This window comes from Excalfactoria chinensis, chromosome 1 (genome assembly GCF_039878825.1).
Source record: "Excalfactoria chinensis isolate bCotChi1 chromosome 1, bCotChi1.hap2, whole genome shotgun sequence".
Lineage (NCBI taxonomy): Eukaryota > Metazoa > Chordata > Aves > Galliformes > Phasianidae > Excalfactoria > Excalfactoria chinensis.
The window spans coordinates 60104385-60120492 of record NC_092825.1 but is presented as its reverse complement, the minus strand read 5'-3'; the positions used below and the strand labels follow the sequence as shown (position 1 = coordinate 60120492).

At 37.9% G+C, this 16108-nt stretch overlaps 1 protein-coding gene across 2 annotated transcripts; it reads right to left on the bottom strand.

Moving 5' to 3' along the window:
• Positions 1-6422: 6422 nt before the first annotated feature.
• Positions 6423-15863, bottom strand: MGST1 (microsomal glutathione S-transferase 1). Of its 2 annotated transcripts, none has more exons than XM_072326659.1 (4): positions 15714-15842; positions 13026-13173; positions 11704-11798; positions 6423-9977 (listed from the first exon to the last, which is right to left on the bottom strand). In XM_072326659.1, the coding sequence occupies exons 2-4, from the start codon at positions 13149-13151 to the stop codon at positions 9731-9733; spliced, it is 468 nt and encodes a 155-aa protein (XP_072182760.1). In that variant the 5' UTR covers positions 13152-13173; positions 15714-15842; the 3' UTR covers positions 6423-9730. The 2 variants fall into 2 exon arrangements, with proteins under 2 accessions (XP_072182760.1, XP_072182847.1); XM_072326746.1 differs by having other exon boundaries at positions 9375-9977; positions 13026-13185; positions 15714-15863.
• Between the last annotated feature and the right edge of the window lie 245 nt (positions 15864-16108).

The following is a 16108-nucleotide window of genomic DNA, read 5'->3' as shown; positions in this document are numbered from 1 at the left end:
TGATTTCTGTATTCAGAGAAATACTATCTATTGATTTTTGTTCTTGTTGTTCAGTTTGTTTCAGAAAGAGTTTTTAAAATGTTTATTCAGATCTTAGAATTCTATTCAGTTTTTTAAATGACCTTTTTTTTTTTTTTTTGGTTGCTAAAAATCCCACTCGGTTTTATCTATTCCATGCTGACAAGCACGTACATTTTCAGGAAACAAAAAAACAAACAAACCACAATACATTAGTAACTGAAAGTTAATGGAGAAATAACTTTTATTCTTACTTTGTGAAATCCAGAAAGAAAGCGTAGATTATTTGCTTTTTGTTCTATGTGGTTACTCATTCATTTCCGTGCCAGTGAAGTAGCAAGTACTTCCTTTAGCATGGTTTATGCTTTTACAAACAAACATACATGCACATATATGAGGAAAAAGTTAAAAAAAAAAAATTAAAAATGGCAAACATGATTGAGAAAAATACACTTAAAATAGGCTCCTCTTAACCGCAAACCCCCAGAAAATGGCAAAAGGACTTAGGGACGTGAAGCTCCTATTAGCCTGTTTGTTTTTAATTGACTAGATTTCAAGTTGACAGTGTCCCTTTTAGCAGTGTACAGAACAAAACAGCACCACATGGCCAGCAGGATCCATTTTAAAGTGGTGCTCTCTTATGTTCCCTGCTGAGGATTGCACCATATGAGCCATCAGTAACGCCAAGTCAAAGGCCAACCATCAATACAGCTCTTGCTGTGATCAAGAATAAGTAAACAATGGACCAGCCACTTCTAGATGTAGTTATAGTAGAGTTAAGCCTGAAGTAAGGTGGTGACTACCTGACAGTTTTGTTGTATTTTTTTTTCTTTTTCCTGAGATTTTACAGTACAATATTTTATCTGTTGCTTGAGGTAAATATTCTAATACAGATTCTATTGTGCACATACTTCATTAAATGAAGGGAATGTGATTGAGACTACTTGTCTAGGCACAAAGCCTGTGAAAACCAGTGGGAATCTTTCCATTGAATCACTGGTCTCTGACTCAGTTCTGTTGTCAATATGTTGTTACCCAGATATCATGGTGATGAGAACTTAGAAGTAACATACAGATGTGTGCTTACTCATTACATTTATTCATAAAAGTATATTTTTATTTAGCAGAGGTCAATACATTTGGGCTAAGCTTCTCCTTCTAGATGCACGTGTGCCTAGAGTTAAAAACTCCTACAATAGAAGTTCATTGAAAACAGGTTATTATTTCAAAGACCCATTTGATTTAATAGGGGCTGTTGCTTTTCTTCATCCTCCTTACATTCCTGCTTTACTTCTGTATATGCAGGAGTGGTTTCTGTAAATCCCACTAACCTCATCTTGCAGGTTTCTCTATAACTCTTGTATACATAAGACTCAACTGAACATATTAAGAAAATCATACAAACTGCCTTGCAAAGACACACTCTCTCTAATCCTAACCAACTCTGCATTGTCATCCATCTTTGTATATGATTCATTCCAATTTGTCAAATTACCATTCACAAGGACATAAAAAGCCACAAAAGAAGTTGATGAACATCCACTGCAGAGTATTAGCTACCTTGCTCCATGCTCCTGAGATCTGACTGTGTCTTTTGACAGCTTTCCAAGCGTATTTCCCCATTTCTAGAATGAAATTGAACCTTTGCACTTTATTATTATTATTGTTGTTCTCTTTTTTTTTTTTTTTTTAAAAAAAAAAAAAGGGTAATTGGGCACGAAAAGTTCAAATCCATTAAATAAAAACTCAGTTTAAAATATTTTCCATCCACCAAGCAAGGTCCCATTCATTATGCTGACACTGTACTCCACCTCTGTGCCAAGTGGATCACTCAAAAATGCCCCCCACCACTTCCCTGGCATTTGGTGTGACAAGTAAATCTGCTGTGTAGACATTACTTTAGAGGGCACTCCAGTTTTGTATAAATAAAAACATTTTGTTACAGCACCTTTCAATTCCCAAGCTGAATTCTGTAGCTATTGAGGTGCTTTCAATAAAACTATTTGCATTGTGTCTGTCCTCTGGATATTGTGGCAGAACATGTAACGTGGTTCTGTCAGTTCTATATACAAAGCTTCTGAGTTTTGTTTCTGCTTCTTTACTTACGTTTTTTGAACAGTCTCAGCCTTTCTCCGATTACCCTGCTGCTAAATACTAAATACAAACCATAACATATATTTATTTAAGAAAACCAATAGCGAGCAAATAAAAGATAAATTGCATAGCTCCATGGAAACCTCAATAGAAGATTTTAGACGTTGCAGTCATTTGGTGCCATATTAATTTAAAAAGTAGAACAAAACAAAACATTTGAATGCTTCAGCCATAGGTTAAATATACACTTTTCACAAAGGTCACTTTCCCCATAAAGGCTTTTTAGTACAAAGAGACAGTACTTAGCCTTAATATCTATAACAAATTAGTTCTTTAAAGCTAGCAAAATATTTTTCCCCCACAACTCAACCTGCCAGAGTTGTAGAACACAGCTACTTTATTCTCCGCAAGCCCAAATCAGAATCCTAATAAAAAAGCCAAAGAGGGACATCTAGTGGTAACATGCATGAAATTAAGCAATAGCAGGAGGAGGAAAAATCTACTGCTATGACCACGGATCTGAAAGATTAGTTTGTTTCTTATCAGCAATGAAGAAAGGTTGAGGAGAAGACTGAAATGAAATAATAATTAGAAGCTCTGACCATTCTATTATTTTCTAACACATAAAAACTTAATAATGGCTATGTACTTAACACTAAACTCCATCTTGGCAAACTAGAAAGATGAAGCAAAACAGAAGAGCTAAGAATCACTCATTTAAGTAAGCTTGATTTGTTTTAAGAAAACCAAATTTCTCTAAATAAGCTAATTATAAACGAAAAGGTCTTAAAGAAACATCTCTGTCACAGAATTTCAGACACACAGAAAGAAGCTGCACTCAGTCCTTCACTAGCAGAACAATCTCATGGAAAACTAGGACCAAAACTAATTTAATTGACCTTGAAAGTCTATAGATATATCAAACCGCATCAACAGAAACTAAAATTAAAATCCAGACTACGAGAATTTCCAAAAATTCACCAAATGAGCAAACAACAAGATCTAGCTCTAAAAGTGAAAATTTCATCACAATCATCATGAAGTGCTCATGGAACATTAGTGAAATAAGCCATCTGTCAGCTAGCAAAGCAGGTCAGTAGTATTAAACTCTTCCCAAACAGACAAGAAGAAACACCAAGATGCTGGAAAGAAAACACTAGAGCTAAGTAGCACTAGCAGCAGAGTCCCAGTTAACATTAGCATGAAAGATCACTTGAATTTGTAACGAACTAGATCTTTCTTACAAAAACACCCTTTAAGCATACAGAATAGACAGTCACATGAGGAGTACACACATCATAGAAGTAGGGCCTTCCCTTGAGATAACAGCTGGGATGAAAAAAAGGAAAAAAGAAGTTTATAGCTGGGCCTTCCATAGTGAAACAGATGTCTGAATAGAGAACAATGAACTTATTTAAAACCCATAATAAAACTGCCAAATATCAGTATGCCTAAGGCATGAAAAGTGCACATATTTTGCTACTAACCAAGGACACTGGTAGTGATGAGGTGCAACTTTCTGCACTGGCCTCTTCTGTGTCATGCTGGGCAGCTGCTCCTTGTCAAAAATACAGCCTCTGAGTTGAACCACAATTACTTTGTTGTGAAAGATGCATGGTAAGCAACTTTGTGTTGTATGGCTGCAGACATGCACATTAAAATACAACTGCAAACTAGTTATAGAAAGCTGAGGTGTCACTTTCTATCAAAAGATGAAGCAGATGAACTTCTAGCTTTATAACAATGATATAGAGGTCTACTAGGTACCTAAAGAGTAATAAGTTTAACCTACCTTGAGCGCTTCTGTGACAATTCCACTTATACTGATCCCCACAATTCCTCTCTAAATTGAGAGTTACAGATATGAAGCAAAGAAATTCTTTCAAGGAACATGGAGCAACCTACAGAGCTGAACTCTTTCTGTTCAGCTCCCAGAAAAACTCATCCTTGCTTTGAAGGACTTGTCTGACTTTCCACAAACGTATGGCAATGGAAAGGGAAACCTTACCATAAATTTGCAAGCACATCATATGTGAATTATGTGAATTTCTGTGAAATATATATATATATATATATGTATTAATGATAATAATAAAATCATCTTTGCCAATGCTGTAGGAGTGCCATTAATGTAAAGGCAGTATTATAAGCTATTATTTGTAATTACACGTCAACTTCTATCTCCTAAATGTGGTCTGCATGCCACAAAGGTACCTTATGAGGCAGATAGTTGAACAGAACTAACTATTGAGTTTACCTAGCCAATGGGTTGTGTCCATTCTGATTTGGGGTATTAGCAGTCCTCTTTGCAGATATACGATGACTACATGTACAAGGAAAAACATCCTTAAATGTGAATTTATTTTAACTTGAGAAAATAAGTCTATAAAATAGAACTGAAGAACCTCTCTGAAAATGCCTAACCTATTAATCTTCAGTTAGTAGGCTACACTGAGTCTGCTACTTCATGCTGCACTGAGCTATCATAAAAATATCCCTCTCACTCTTTCTCCTCATTGTTTCTAAAGGACTGCCACTACCTTCCAAATTTATTCTCCTCACTGGACAAGCAATACCCATGAGGCAAACACTCCCCCTCCATTTTTATTTTATTTTTTTCTGTTTTTTTCTTTCTTTCTTTTTTAAGACGGGAAGGCTTCTTGGAACTCCTTCTTCTTATGCACTCTCAAAAGTCCACCAGAACATGTAAGATGTAGAATAAAAGAAAGATGCTGTCAGTGGTGATGTGCACTGGGATCCACCAGCAAAGAACTAGAGATGAAAGCATTTCGTTACGGAGGTTATGTGGCCATTGCTAAAATAACATCCTTTAATGTACAAAAATAAATGACTCTCAAACACGTTTCCATGGCAAAGGAAGCAGCCACCTGGCACACAGGTCAGAATTTGGAAATGCCGTGTCAAGGCATGGAGGCTGACTACTTAATACAAGTCAGCCACCATTCCCCTGCCCATATAGAATATACCCTCAGTAAGCTTTGATGAAAAGTGTGCCAGAGATGTTATTTTCCACTCTTTTATAAGCATGCACTTCAATATGTTTCATTCCAGGCTAGCAAGTGATGCCCTACCTCACAATGCTATTACTTAGAATTTATGACATATGATCATGGTCACTTCATACATTGCATGTGTTTGTGAAGAATACAGTCTTCTGTGTACTTATTCACCATAATATACTTTCCAAAGCCTGATTAACTAGTAACAATATACAGGAAAGAAAAAAAAAAATAGATGTTATAATTCACATTTTTCATACCTACTTTTAAAATATGAGTAGTACTTCTGTGCATGTGGAAAGAGGCTCGAAATTCTTTTTGCTTTCTTTTTATTTTTCTAAGAGTGAACAACAAAGAAGAGCAGGATGCTTTGTAGGAGGAAAGCACCTGTTTAAGACATTCATTCTCCTCCTTGCATCACAATAATTTTATAACTGTCTTGATTAAAAAAAAAAACAACCCATTTTTAAAGACTAAATTCTGTGTGTATGTATGTGTATTTCAGAGAGGAGTGAGTCAAAGAAAGAAGTGGATCGATATCTGTTTCCTAATGTCTCTGACTAAAGATCACACACCTTTCTGGAAGACATGCTGTAATTAAAACAAACCTCAGCACAAGGGCAGCCATTCCATTGCATAATTTCCACTAGAGGTCAGACTAAAGGAGGTGATGATCTATTTTAGTTTTCAAAATCTCTGAGCAAGAGTTACTAAACAAGTTTTGGAAGTTCTAGAATCAGTATTTAATTAATACCACTTTGTTTCACATAAAGTGAATCACAAAGATGATTTTTTCTAAGCATCTATCGGCAAAAGTTATTTAATCGTGACTATTTTAATGTATGTCAATACAACTTTTCACAGAGCATTTGATGTTCCCTGTGATCTCAGATAAGAGGACAAGGTCTGCATGGCAATGGAAAAGAGAAAGGTTTTTTCTTAAACTTCAGCCTTCAAATGAAAAATATGTTAAAAAAACAAACAGTTTGATTAATAACAGCCAATATTCTAATTACTTTTTAAAGGCTATTCCTAAAGTCTTTATCTTTTGCTTTTAGAAAGGATACACATTACAAGCGATATTCATAAAAAATCTAGACTGAATTAGCTTACGTAAATAACTAGGAAAAAACACTGCTAAGCATAGAGTAATGCAGATTCCTGATGACCATAATATTTTTCAACCCCGAAGTGATTTACAAGCCTAAGCTCTTCTTTTCCTTTATTTTGATGATATGCAATTTCAGAAGCACCAGCCCACCTCCTTGAAGTAAGCACCCCGAAGGCAGTGCAGTTCAGATAGACTTTATTCCAGGAACTCAAGGAATCATCCAACGTATCATTTGTAGTTTTAAACAACTGTTTTGTTATTACAGAACATGAAGCCATGCTCCGATGGCAAGTCCTAGCTCTTTGACAGTCATCAGCCCTCTCAGAAAGCAGTTATAGAACATCTATCTGCAGCCACAAGGACAAAGTAACTTTGTCTAAAAACACATAAGCATTTACTCACAGAGCTGAAACCTATTCCAAGGAGTTGCTCAAATGCTTATACTCATTAAACTGAAGCAGTCCATGAAATTCACTCAGAAAGGAACCCAACTAAGTGGGTCAAGATATGTCAGATTGCATTTTAAGGTACTTTTTGGTCAACTATTAGAGCAACTTCAAACCACAACGCACTTTAGAAAAGTAAGAATATAAAATGTCAGGAATAATGTAGAGAGAAAAGAAACTTGTAGTTTCTCTAACTGCCTACAAGTGGTAGAAATAACAAGCATGAGGAACAAAAATGAAGCCTTCAGGGCACTGGTTTGACTCTTCCTACATTCCGGCCTTTTTAATACTTCGCTACTTTCAACAACTCCAAAGCAGTCTACCTGCCAGCAGCCAGTTGCTTCTTCAGTTACAAATTATCTCATTTAGTGATTCTTTGTAACAGAATCTATGACACATGTACAGCAAATTTCTCCTATATGTCTTATAAGCAATTAATCCTATTTTATTATTTTGGCCTACAGTGCCAGAAGTAGATGTTGCTGGTATGACAGCAGAGACCTAACTTTCCTACCAATGTTCCATCACATCTTGTTCCTGTGTGACAGATGGCAGCAGGGGGGTAGTCTGACAGAATGTCACCTGACACTGAGTTGTGTTTGAAGCAAATAAGTGCCATTGACTTCCTTCACAAGGACACTCATCAACGCTTGCTGAACATTTACAGAGACCCACAGTGAGGTGGGTGAGTAGTGCATTTCAGCAGTGGTGACAGCAATGGTAGGTCAACTCCGCCAGTGCAGACTTCTGTGTGTGCAGAATACAGGTTCTTGTCCATTGTGAATAAAAATGCATAGCTAAAGGTGGTGACTAAGTCAAAAAACAGGGTGCTGTAGCTGAGAACTTCCTTCAACAAATAGTTGTTGTGCTGTTTGTAGCTGTTGTAGTTTCCATTGAAATAAACAGGAGGCATTACTTTCAGATCAACCTATGTAACATATTTCCACATTGCTGGCAGTCAGAGATTCAATGAATCTGCTAAGGCAGATTTCACAGATTGAGCACGTACCCCACCCAGATGCACAGATGGTGTTTGTGGGAGCAAAGGAAAATAAAATATAAGTTTAAAATAAATGCAAGAAAAACACAGAATAATATTGAATTACTCTAGGTATTTCTAAGGGTTTCTGTTTATCTTTCCTACTTCTCACCACACAGTGAGTGTATGTTCAGGGCTTTGATAACAGTGAGCAAATGGAAAAGATTTTAAACTAGCTTTGTTTCAAATGTGATAACACAGAAATAAAGACAAGCTCAGAGTATTTCTCTTTAGAATAAGATTTCCACAAACTTGATGCAAAAGGAGTTTAAAGCTGCTCCCAAACATATTTTGCAGTGACAACTAGGCTGCATCACTCCTGCTGGACAACTTTTGACATTTGCATCTCTTATCATGCCTGTAAATGAACTAAGGTCTTAAACTTCCGATCACACTGCTGTTTGATGGTTAAGATAAGGAGTACTAAACAACTGAATTATCTGAATGCATGGACCTTTGCTTTCCTAGTGCTACTGCAGGCATACTAGAAAAATTCAAAAGTTAGAGCAAGAATCAATTTTAAACAATCCTCAGAAAAATTTGAAATTAAGAGGGCAAACGCCTACTAAGAATTCCTCTGTTGAAAAGTTGGTATTCTGTGTTTTTCATTCCACCAAAAAGGCACCTTTTTGGTGCTAGAGGAAAAGACTAGCTCTGCTTCTGAATTTGGTTACCACTATCTGGTGGAAGGAAGAGGCAAGCTAGAAAGAAATGAGAAAAATACGGTTTTAGAAGTTGGAATTACAATATAAGGATGGGAACAGTCACAGGCAGACCAAACTGAGTTGGTAAAAATTGACAGACATTGGTTTAGGCCTCAGTTCAAGGTCCCAGACTGGTCCCTTCTCTTGCCACTACCAGCTCTCCTCGAAATAAAAAGGGCTGATGGGAAATGTGACATTATTATAATCCTACTACTCAAGAAAGCTGGTCTGAACTTCCCATTCTTCTCTTTAAAACTTACCAATGACCAGCACACTAGATATAAAGTCATTTCTAGGTTATTTTCTTTCTTCAAAATTTTGTGCTATCATTTAAGCCATACCTACATGAAGAAACAAATAAGAACAGGAAGAGTCCTTTAAAGAAAATACTTCAAACAGACACATCATAGAAAGATATAAGCAAAAAGCAAAACTTCCTATCAGCGGCATATTTATGACAATATGACATACAAAACTAATCATATATTCACTTCTGAATTACTTGATATTTGCAAGTGTCACTCATTTTAAGATGAATTTATTCAAAAATGAAAAGAACTTCTACAAAGGATCTGCTTTATCCAAACACAAAACCTACGTGTGGCGTAACTTCCACAAAAATAATTACTTCAAAATTTCATCAGTAACACTAAACAGAGTTTAACCCAAATATCTTTTTTTTTCCTTTAATCTATTCATCTGAGTGAAATGGAGCTAGAACGGTTTGCATTTTTTAATCCCAAAGTGGATTACACAAACAACAATTCCATCAAAGATTTTTTACAACAAGCCTAGTATTACTGGCTACATCTTATTATTAAGGTAAGCATTCTTCAAAGAACTGTATGATTGGAATTTTTTTTTCTGATACATAGTGACATTCTATTTGCCGGCTGCAGTTAGAAGTGTCAAAATGAAAACAAAAAATCAAACATTTTTTTTCATCTTGTCTTTATTGATTTAGACTTCAGAGCTACAGCCAAAAATAGTGCATCTGTAGAAAATTACCACACATGCTATCAATACAGCATCATCGTATGTTTAGAATCATAAGCACTTGACAAATAGCAAACAGAACATTCAATCTAATATTTTGGCAGCGCAGTCCATGAATAGGGAATACAGGAGAAAGGATATATTTTTTTCTTCAAAAAGAAATATTTCTAAACGGGAATGAAAAACCTCTGCTGAAAAATGAATTCCGGTCACTCTGTAAAACTTATGACAGCTCATTCGAAACACTAACCAAGGGAAACTTTGCATGGAATGTTGAATGATACACAGAAGCTATGATTTAGCTACAGGTACAATGCTTTACTCAGCACTTTGTATGCCATTGAGATGGTGACGGCATACCCAACTGCCCAAGACAAACCTCTGCTGGGTTGGGGAAGAGGGATCAAGTATGCGAACGTGTGAAGGATCCTTGCCCCTGCGAAGATCCTAAAATGCAGCAAGGCCGTGTATAGATCAGGGCCACAGAGAGCATACAGCAGTCCAATGCCCAAAAATGGGACAATGTTTTCAAGGTCATTCAGGTGGCCTCTGGGGAAAGAAGCAAAATTGTTTTATAGTGTTACATTTAGTGTTGAATAAATCACTTCAAGAGCCTTTGTTTTTTAGCATCTTCAAAGTGTTCTACTGTTAAGACCATTAACACCACTGCTGGCTTTCTCTGCAGAGGGAACTTGATTCAGACACTGAAACAATTTCAGCGTGTTCACCTGACATCACTCTGGTCTCTATTGCTGCACTCCATGTTTTTATTCTTGTGATGACTGTAAGGTCTTCATTTTTCTCTAGGATCTTAGTAGCATTATGGATGTACACGAGGTATATCAGTGCAACTTGGTGTGTAAGAATGCATCAAAAGAAAGAAGATGACAGCTGCAATTTTCTTGCAGCCCCTCACAACCGAACATCAATTAACCAGCTGATTGTGACTGCAACTAAGGGACTTCATGGGCAACTGAAAAACAGCAGCAAAGTCTTTGAGTCTTATAAAACTCCATCCTGTGGAACTGAGACTCTGAGGTGAGCGTCACTTCCCTAACAAAAGAATTTGAGTCAAAGGGACACCTGGACTTAAAATTGACTTAGATGTCTTCTTAAAATTTACAAATAGAAAAGGATTACTCATCAACAAAAAGTACCAATTTTCATTTAACAATGAACAAGTTAAACAATTAGCAATTCCTCAAACAATAGAGGGGGATAAGAGGAAAGCTCAAAACATCTTTACTGCATACTGAGATGAGATTCTTCTTAGATTTTAATCCAAAAGAGCCATACATTAATATATTAGCTTTCATGGAACTACATCTGCAAGGATGTGACGTTCTGAAATCAGAGTTGATCCTTATCTTCTAGATCTTCTTGAATGTTGGGTTTTAATGAGAACAGCTCATTCACATTCAAACATTCAAGATTTTGGTGTAAAAACTTGAATGCAGAGAACAAACTAAAAGCTTCATTAAGGAATAATGATAACAGTAAGTATTAAGAATATTAAAGCTTCCCTTGTCAGCACAAGTATATCAAACACTATCTCTTAAGTTATGAACTTGGTAACAGAACTGTTTTTGCCAATAGCTAAATAAAATACACTGCAACATTTAGCCCACTGAAGTACACTTTACACTCTGCCATAAATCTTGCAAAACAAAACTCTTACATTGCAGGTTGCACTATTATTAGCATTCTTCCAGAAGGCTGGTCAACTTTCCTATACAACTGATACATCAGTGAGTAACCCCAATCCAACCCAACAAAAAGAACACAGGTTTCAACTCCCACGCAGTACCATTCACCAGATTATGCCCTCATTACAACTCTGCAGATCCACAACTTTAACATAATTTTACTCCTTTTCCCCCTGTTATTTCCCTTACACTTTAACAAAAGATGTAACTATTGCAACTCAGATTATACAGAAAACTGATTTATACTTAATATACACTTATTCACACTAAATCAATGTACAATTGTATTTTACATCTCCTCACTGCTTTTCCCATGCACTCAGGATATTATTGAACAATGAACTATTATAGCAAGACAATGAACTCTTACTTTTAGTATAACTGCTGACCATTTGAATGTGGAATAGTTTTTTCACCTGGACAAATTACTGTAAAAGATTACTACATATTGCAACAGAGTTGCAACACACACAGGCTTGCCAAAGAGAATGAGATGAAATTAATTCCTTGTTTTAGTACTATTCTGCTACTTAAAATATATATATTTTTTTAATACTTCCATGCATTACCTGCGTACACGTTCAACATCTGCATCAGTCCGCAGGAATTTTTTAGCACTATCACCTTTACCAAATGATGCTGTATCTTCTGGGTTGACAAATGCCTGTTTCAAATAAAAACACACAAGTGACATTAGATGTAAGGATGCTTCTTCTAGTCAATGCAGCTTGATACAAAGGTCGCTCCTTCTACTAATGCCTCTATAACCCCACATAACGTACCTGCACTTAAATGCACAGGGGACAATATATCATTGAATGGATTACTGATCTCTTGAATCTAACCCAAGCATAGTTTGCATGCTGACAAATAAATGTAATTTATTAAGGACGATGCCTTCTTAGAAGATGTATGGATATGGCAGATGACTGAAGCAATGCCAGAGGACTGAAGGAATATCAGAACCTGGAAGGTAGAACTACTGCTTGTACTGTCTAAGTCTCCTTTTCACTATTCTTGACAAATTACCTGAAATCTGCATTCTATTTTGAACAAAATACAATCTGTGTGGTCTACTAAACTCAATATTAAGCTGTGCTTATGGCTGAGAGTGCTATCTGAAATCAGCAGTAGCTCAAATGCTGTTCTACTAGGACCTCAAAGGCACTGAGTAACATCCAGAACAGAATAACTCAGCTGTCTTCTCTTTCACCCAGCAAAAATAAAAAGCTGCACTTGAATAAAAGGACTGCAATAAGCCCTTTGAAGCACACACTGTCTTGCAGAAGCAGATCTGCTAAAAACAATCACATGGGGCAAATCCAAAGCTCTTTCAGCTCATGATCAAGTGTTTCCCACAGCAGCCAGTAACACATACCTAGAAATGACCAAGAACAGGGCAAACTACACAGTGTTCTCCACAAGCACCCTTTCCTAAATCAGATGCAGCTTGCTTCTGCATCACTTCATAAACCTCACTATATTTTTCATATGCTTATCTAGCATTATCATCAATCCATGTAAACTTTTAGCCTGTCTCTCATTTTTTATTTATTAAATGACCTACATGAAAAGGGAAGGCTAAAACAACTAAGAAATATAAAAAGCTTTAGAATTACTGGATGAAAGGGCTATAGATGCATAAACATCTAACCCATATGCCCTTTTTGACCCTACTGGTTGGTTATTCACAACATGGTTTCACATCACATTTTATTTGCTTTACAAACTGGGTACCCTGGACACAAGCATTATACAGGCAGTGGAAAACACAGTTCTGAAAAATTATTGTTTAAAAATAATAGAGATGATTCAGAAGGGTAGAATGAGTCAAATGCAACAGTAGGAGACAATCTTATAATAATACCAGACAGCATTCCCAATTTCTTACCTTTCTTGTGATTCTGAAGTATGCAGTTATAAGGCTCATAAGCATCATTTTGATAAGAACAATAGCTGCATAGGTAGCGTAAGCACGGAAGACTTCATTGTCAATTAGCTGGGTCGATTTAGCCATTTCTGTACTTCTCACTGATGACCTTTGAAAAATACTGAAGTTAGACTGACATTAGAGCAACCTAAAGTTCTGACAACAGGAGAGATAGAATGGATTTGGTGGGGCTTTTTTGTAGCATTACTGCACTGCAATGACTACACAACTTTGGCTCCCCAAAGGAAGTCGTTTCAAACAAGTTTATTTTTTCCCCAATTTACTTCCAGAAAGACATGATCTAATACCTTAAGATGATAAATTACCATTTTATTTTCCTCTTCTGTTCCATTGGCTCATTAAACTGCCAATTTTTATAATGAAAGTATTGAGTGTAACACAAAACTTAGTCAAACTAGAATACTTCTCAAATAACACAACCAGTTACAGACCATCATTTAAACTAGTGAATTTCCCAGACCAATTATCAGGATACAAAGAGTGTGATGACATAATATATATACTATAGCATTTAAAGAAGAATTACTAATGCCTATCATTTTTTCTTGCAAAATGACACAACTACAACTTCATTTCAGTTTTCTAACTAATCACTTTCTTCCAACCCAATAATAACTTGTGATCCAAATGAGTTAAACATGCATATTTTCCTTTGAGAAAGCAGAGAAGTATTTATGCCTTTATCATGGGAGGTTTAAGCTAATAAAGGTTCTTTTCAGTGAGGCTGTAATAAACTCAAAACCTGATGGAGGTGGTATCTTCTATCAACAACATAATGTTAAGAAAGTTTTGAGGACTGAATGTGTATAAAATAAAAGGCATGCCTCTCTGTACATTTAATTTGTGATCTGCACAGAGTTAGTCTTCAGTCTCACCAATTCATCACACACTTAGTGAGCAGGACTCCATAAATCCAGTATGTCTTAGCTCCCAGCTGTTTCATTCAAGACCAAAATAAATGTACTTGTTTTCATCACCATTAACTTCATTATTTCCTATTATATTTTAACAATAGTCACAAAATAGTAATAATATGTACAGTTCTAACAACATCTCATTTTGCCTACAGCAAGGAGTCACTGTCAGCTATAATCAAACAAGGGAAACTGGACCAGCTGAGAGCTGCGTTAAGACTCTTGTTCAGAACAGCTCCTTGGTGGGGAAGAGGGCAGGACATAGGTAAGCAGCAGCTTGCTCAGTGAAACAAACCTAGCCTCGCCAGAATAGGTCTGGCTGTAGCAGTAGAATTATGCTCCCTCCTTTATCGTTTCCAGAAGAGTGACTAGATCACTGGGCCAAGAACTGAGACTCAGGGTTATGGAACAAGGAGCACCATTCTTTCCCCACTCACACTGCAGTACAACCGGCAACTCAGAAAAGATATCACTCAGCAGTGAACAAAAACTGTCATTTCTAACTTCCTATCACAGCAAGGAGTATGCATGGTTTCATAGGGGAGGAAAAAATAATAATAATATTAAGAAGAAAGTGAATCTGTGGCTTCAGAGCATTTTTCCATACTGAATTTGAAAGTCACACTGAAAATATATTCAAGAACTATGATGCAAAGTCATGAGAAGCTGTTCATGAGAGTACTCTTCACACTGGAATTATATCACACTTGTCCATCTTTATGACTCGTAGGGTTACCATCTTCTAATTTTCCCCAAGCCCAGGCCTTGTTTTCACTATGAAAATGGAAGATGAAAAACTGAAGACAAAATTCACAGTTTTAACACCACATGAAAAAAAAAGTTCACACAACCGCACAAAGTTTAAAGTGATATGTTTACTAAAGCTGCCAGCAACCTTATCTGGAAATGTAACACCTCACTGGAGCATGAACAAAAGTCTGGATCTGCTAAATGCACAAGCCTAGATCCCACACCCAGGCTCTTCAAAGCAGAGAAGGGAAGATATTTCAGGTACATTCAGGTCCTCACTAGGACCCCAACTATGCTAGCATTCACATCACGTGTGATTCTGTTCCAGTTCTAACTGGCTGTGTGTTCTCCATGTAGTTGTCATTAGCTGAAGTTCAGCCGGGATGGCCTTTTGCTGTTCATTTCTTGTATCACCACTTTTCAAAGTGTCACGGCAAGTCCAGCTTCTTCACAACGTATTCTCTGTTCTCCCCCACCGCACCCCTGAGCTCTGGCACTACACCCACCCCTTCCATAACTTGCAATCACTTTTCCACAGAAGCACCTTCAAAAGCTCGTAAGGAAACGCTCAAAGCCACGCTGAAGTCACGAGGCCTCCTGCTTCCTTATCAAATCTGAGCTGTGAACTACTCAAAGAACATTTAAGCTACTGTAGGCCAAAGCAAAACTGCACCCTCTGGGACATTCAGAGTCAGAAAACACTCTGCCAGAGGAGATCCGCGGATGTTTCCGGCCCGGTTCGGCCCAGCCTGATCACCTCTCACCACGGCACGGCCTCGCAGCGAGCTCCAAGCACTGAGCCACCCCCTCGCCGCCCCCCGCCAGCCCCCAGCGCTCCCCCCCCCAGACGGTGCCCGGGTAAACCCCGCCGCCTTTCACGGAGCGCAGCCCCGGGGCGGGCCCAGAGACCTTCCGCTCCGCTCCAGCCCACAGCGGGAGCCGTCATCACGCAGCGCCCACGCACCTCGCCAGGTCCCCTCGGAGAACGCGTACACCGCGACCAGCCCGATGCTCGCAGCCGGACACTGCGCTTGGGCCCGGCCCCGCCTGGCCTCGCCTCCTCAGCGCGGAGGCGGGTCCCGAGCGGGCGCGGCGAGAGCGTGAGGGTTGTGTGCTCGCGCGGGTGGTTAGGGGCTGGCGTAGGTTGTTGTTGGGCTGGGAGAGGCCTGACGGGCCCCACGGTCACTTTGTGGCTTCCCGGCCATCCCGGCTGCTGGTTTGTCAGCGGCCCTTTGCTTGGTTGGCCTTTGCCAGCATTACCTGAAAGAAAATAGCATGAAAAAGGAAATAAACCCTGAAAAACGCTTTGGTTTGAACCTTCACGGGTTGTAGGACTTATAAAACCCTAGAGGGAAACCA

Coding starts and splice junctions, on each gene's coding strand:
- MGST1 (XM_072326746.1), bottom strand. CDS start 13,151: ATGGCTAAATCGACCCAGCTAATTGACAATGAAGTCTTCCGTGCTTAC. Junction 11,799..13,025: donor ACTTCAGAATCACAAGAAAG/GTAAGAAATTGG, acceptor TATTTGAAACAG/GCATTTGTCAACCCAGAAGA. Junction 9,978..11,703: donor GATGTTGAACGTGTACGCAG/GTAATGCATGGA, acceptor TTCTTTCCCCAG/AGGCCACCTGAATGACCTTG.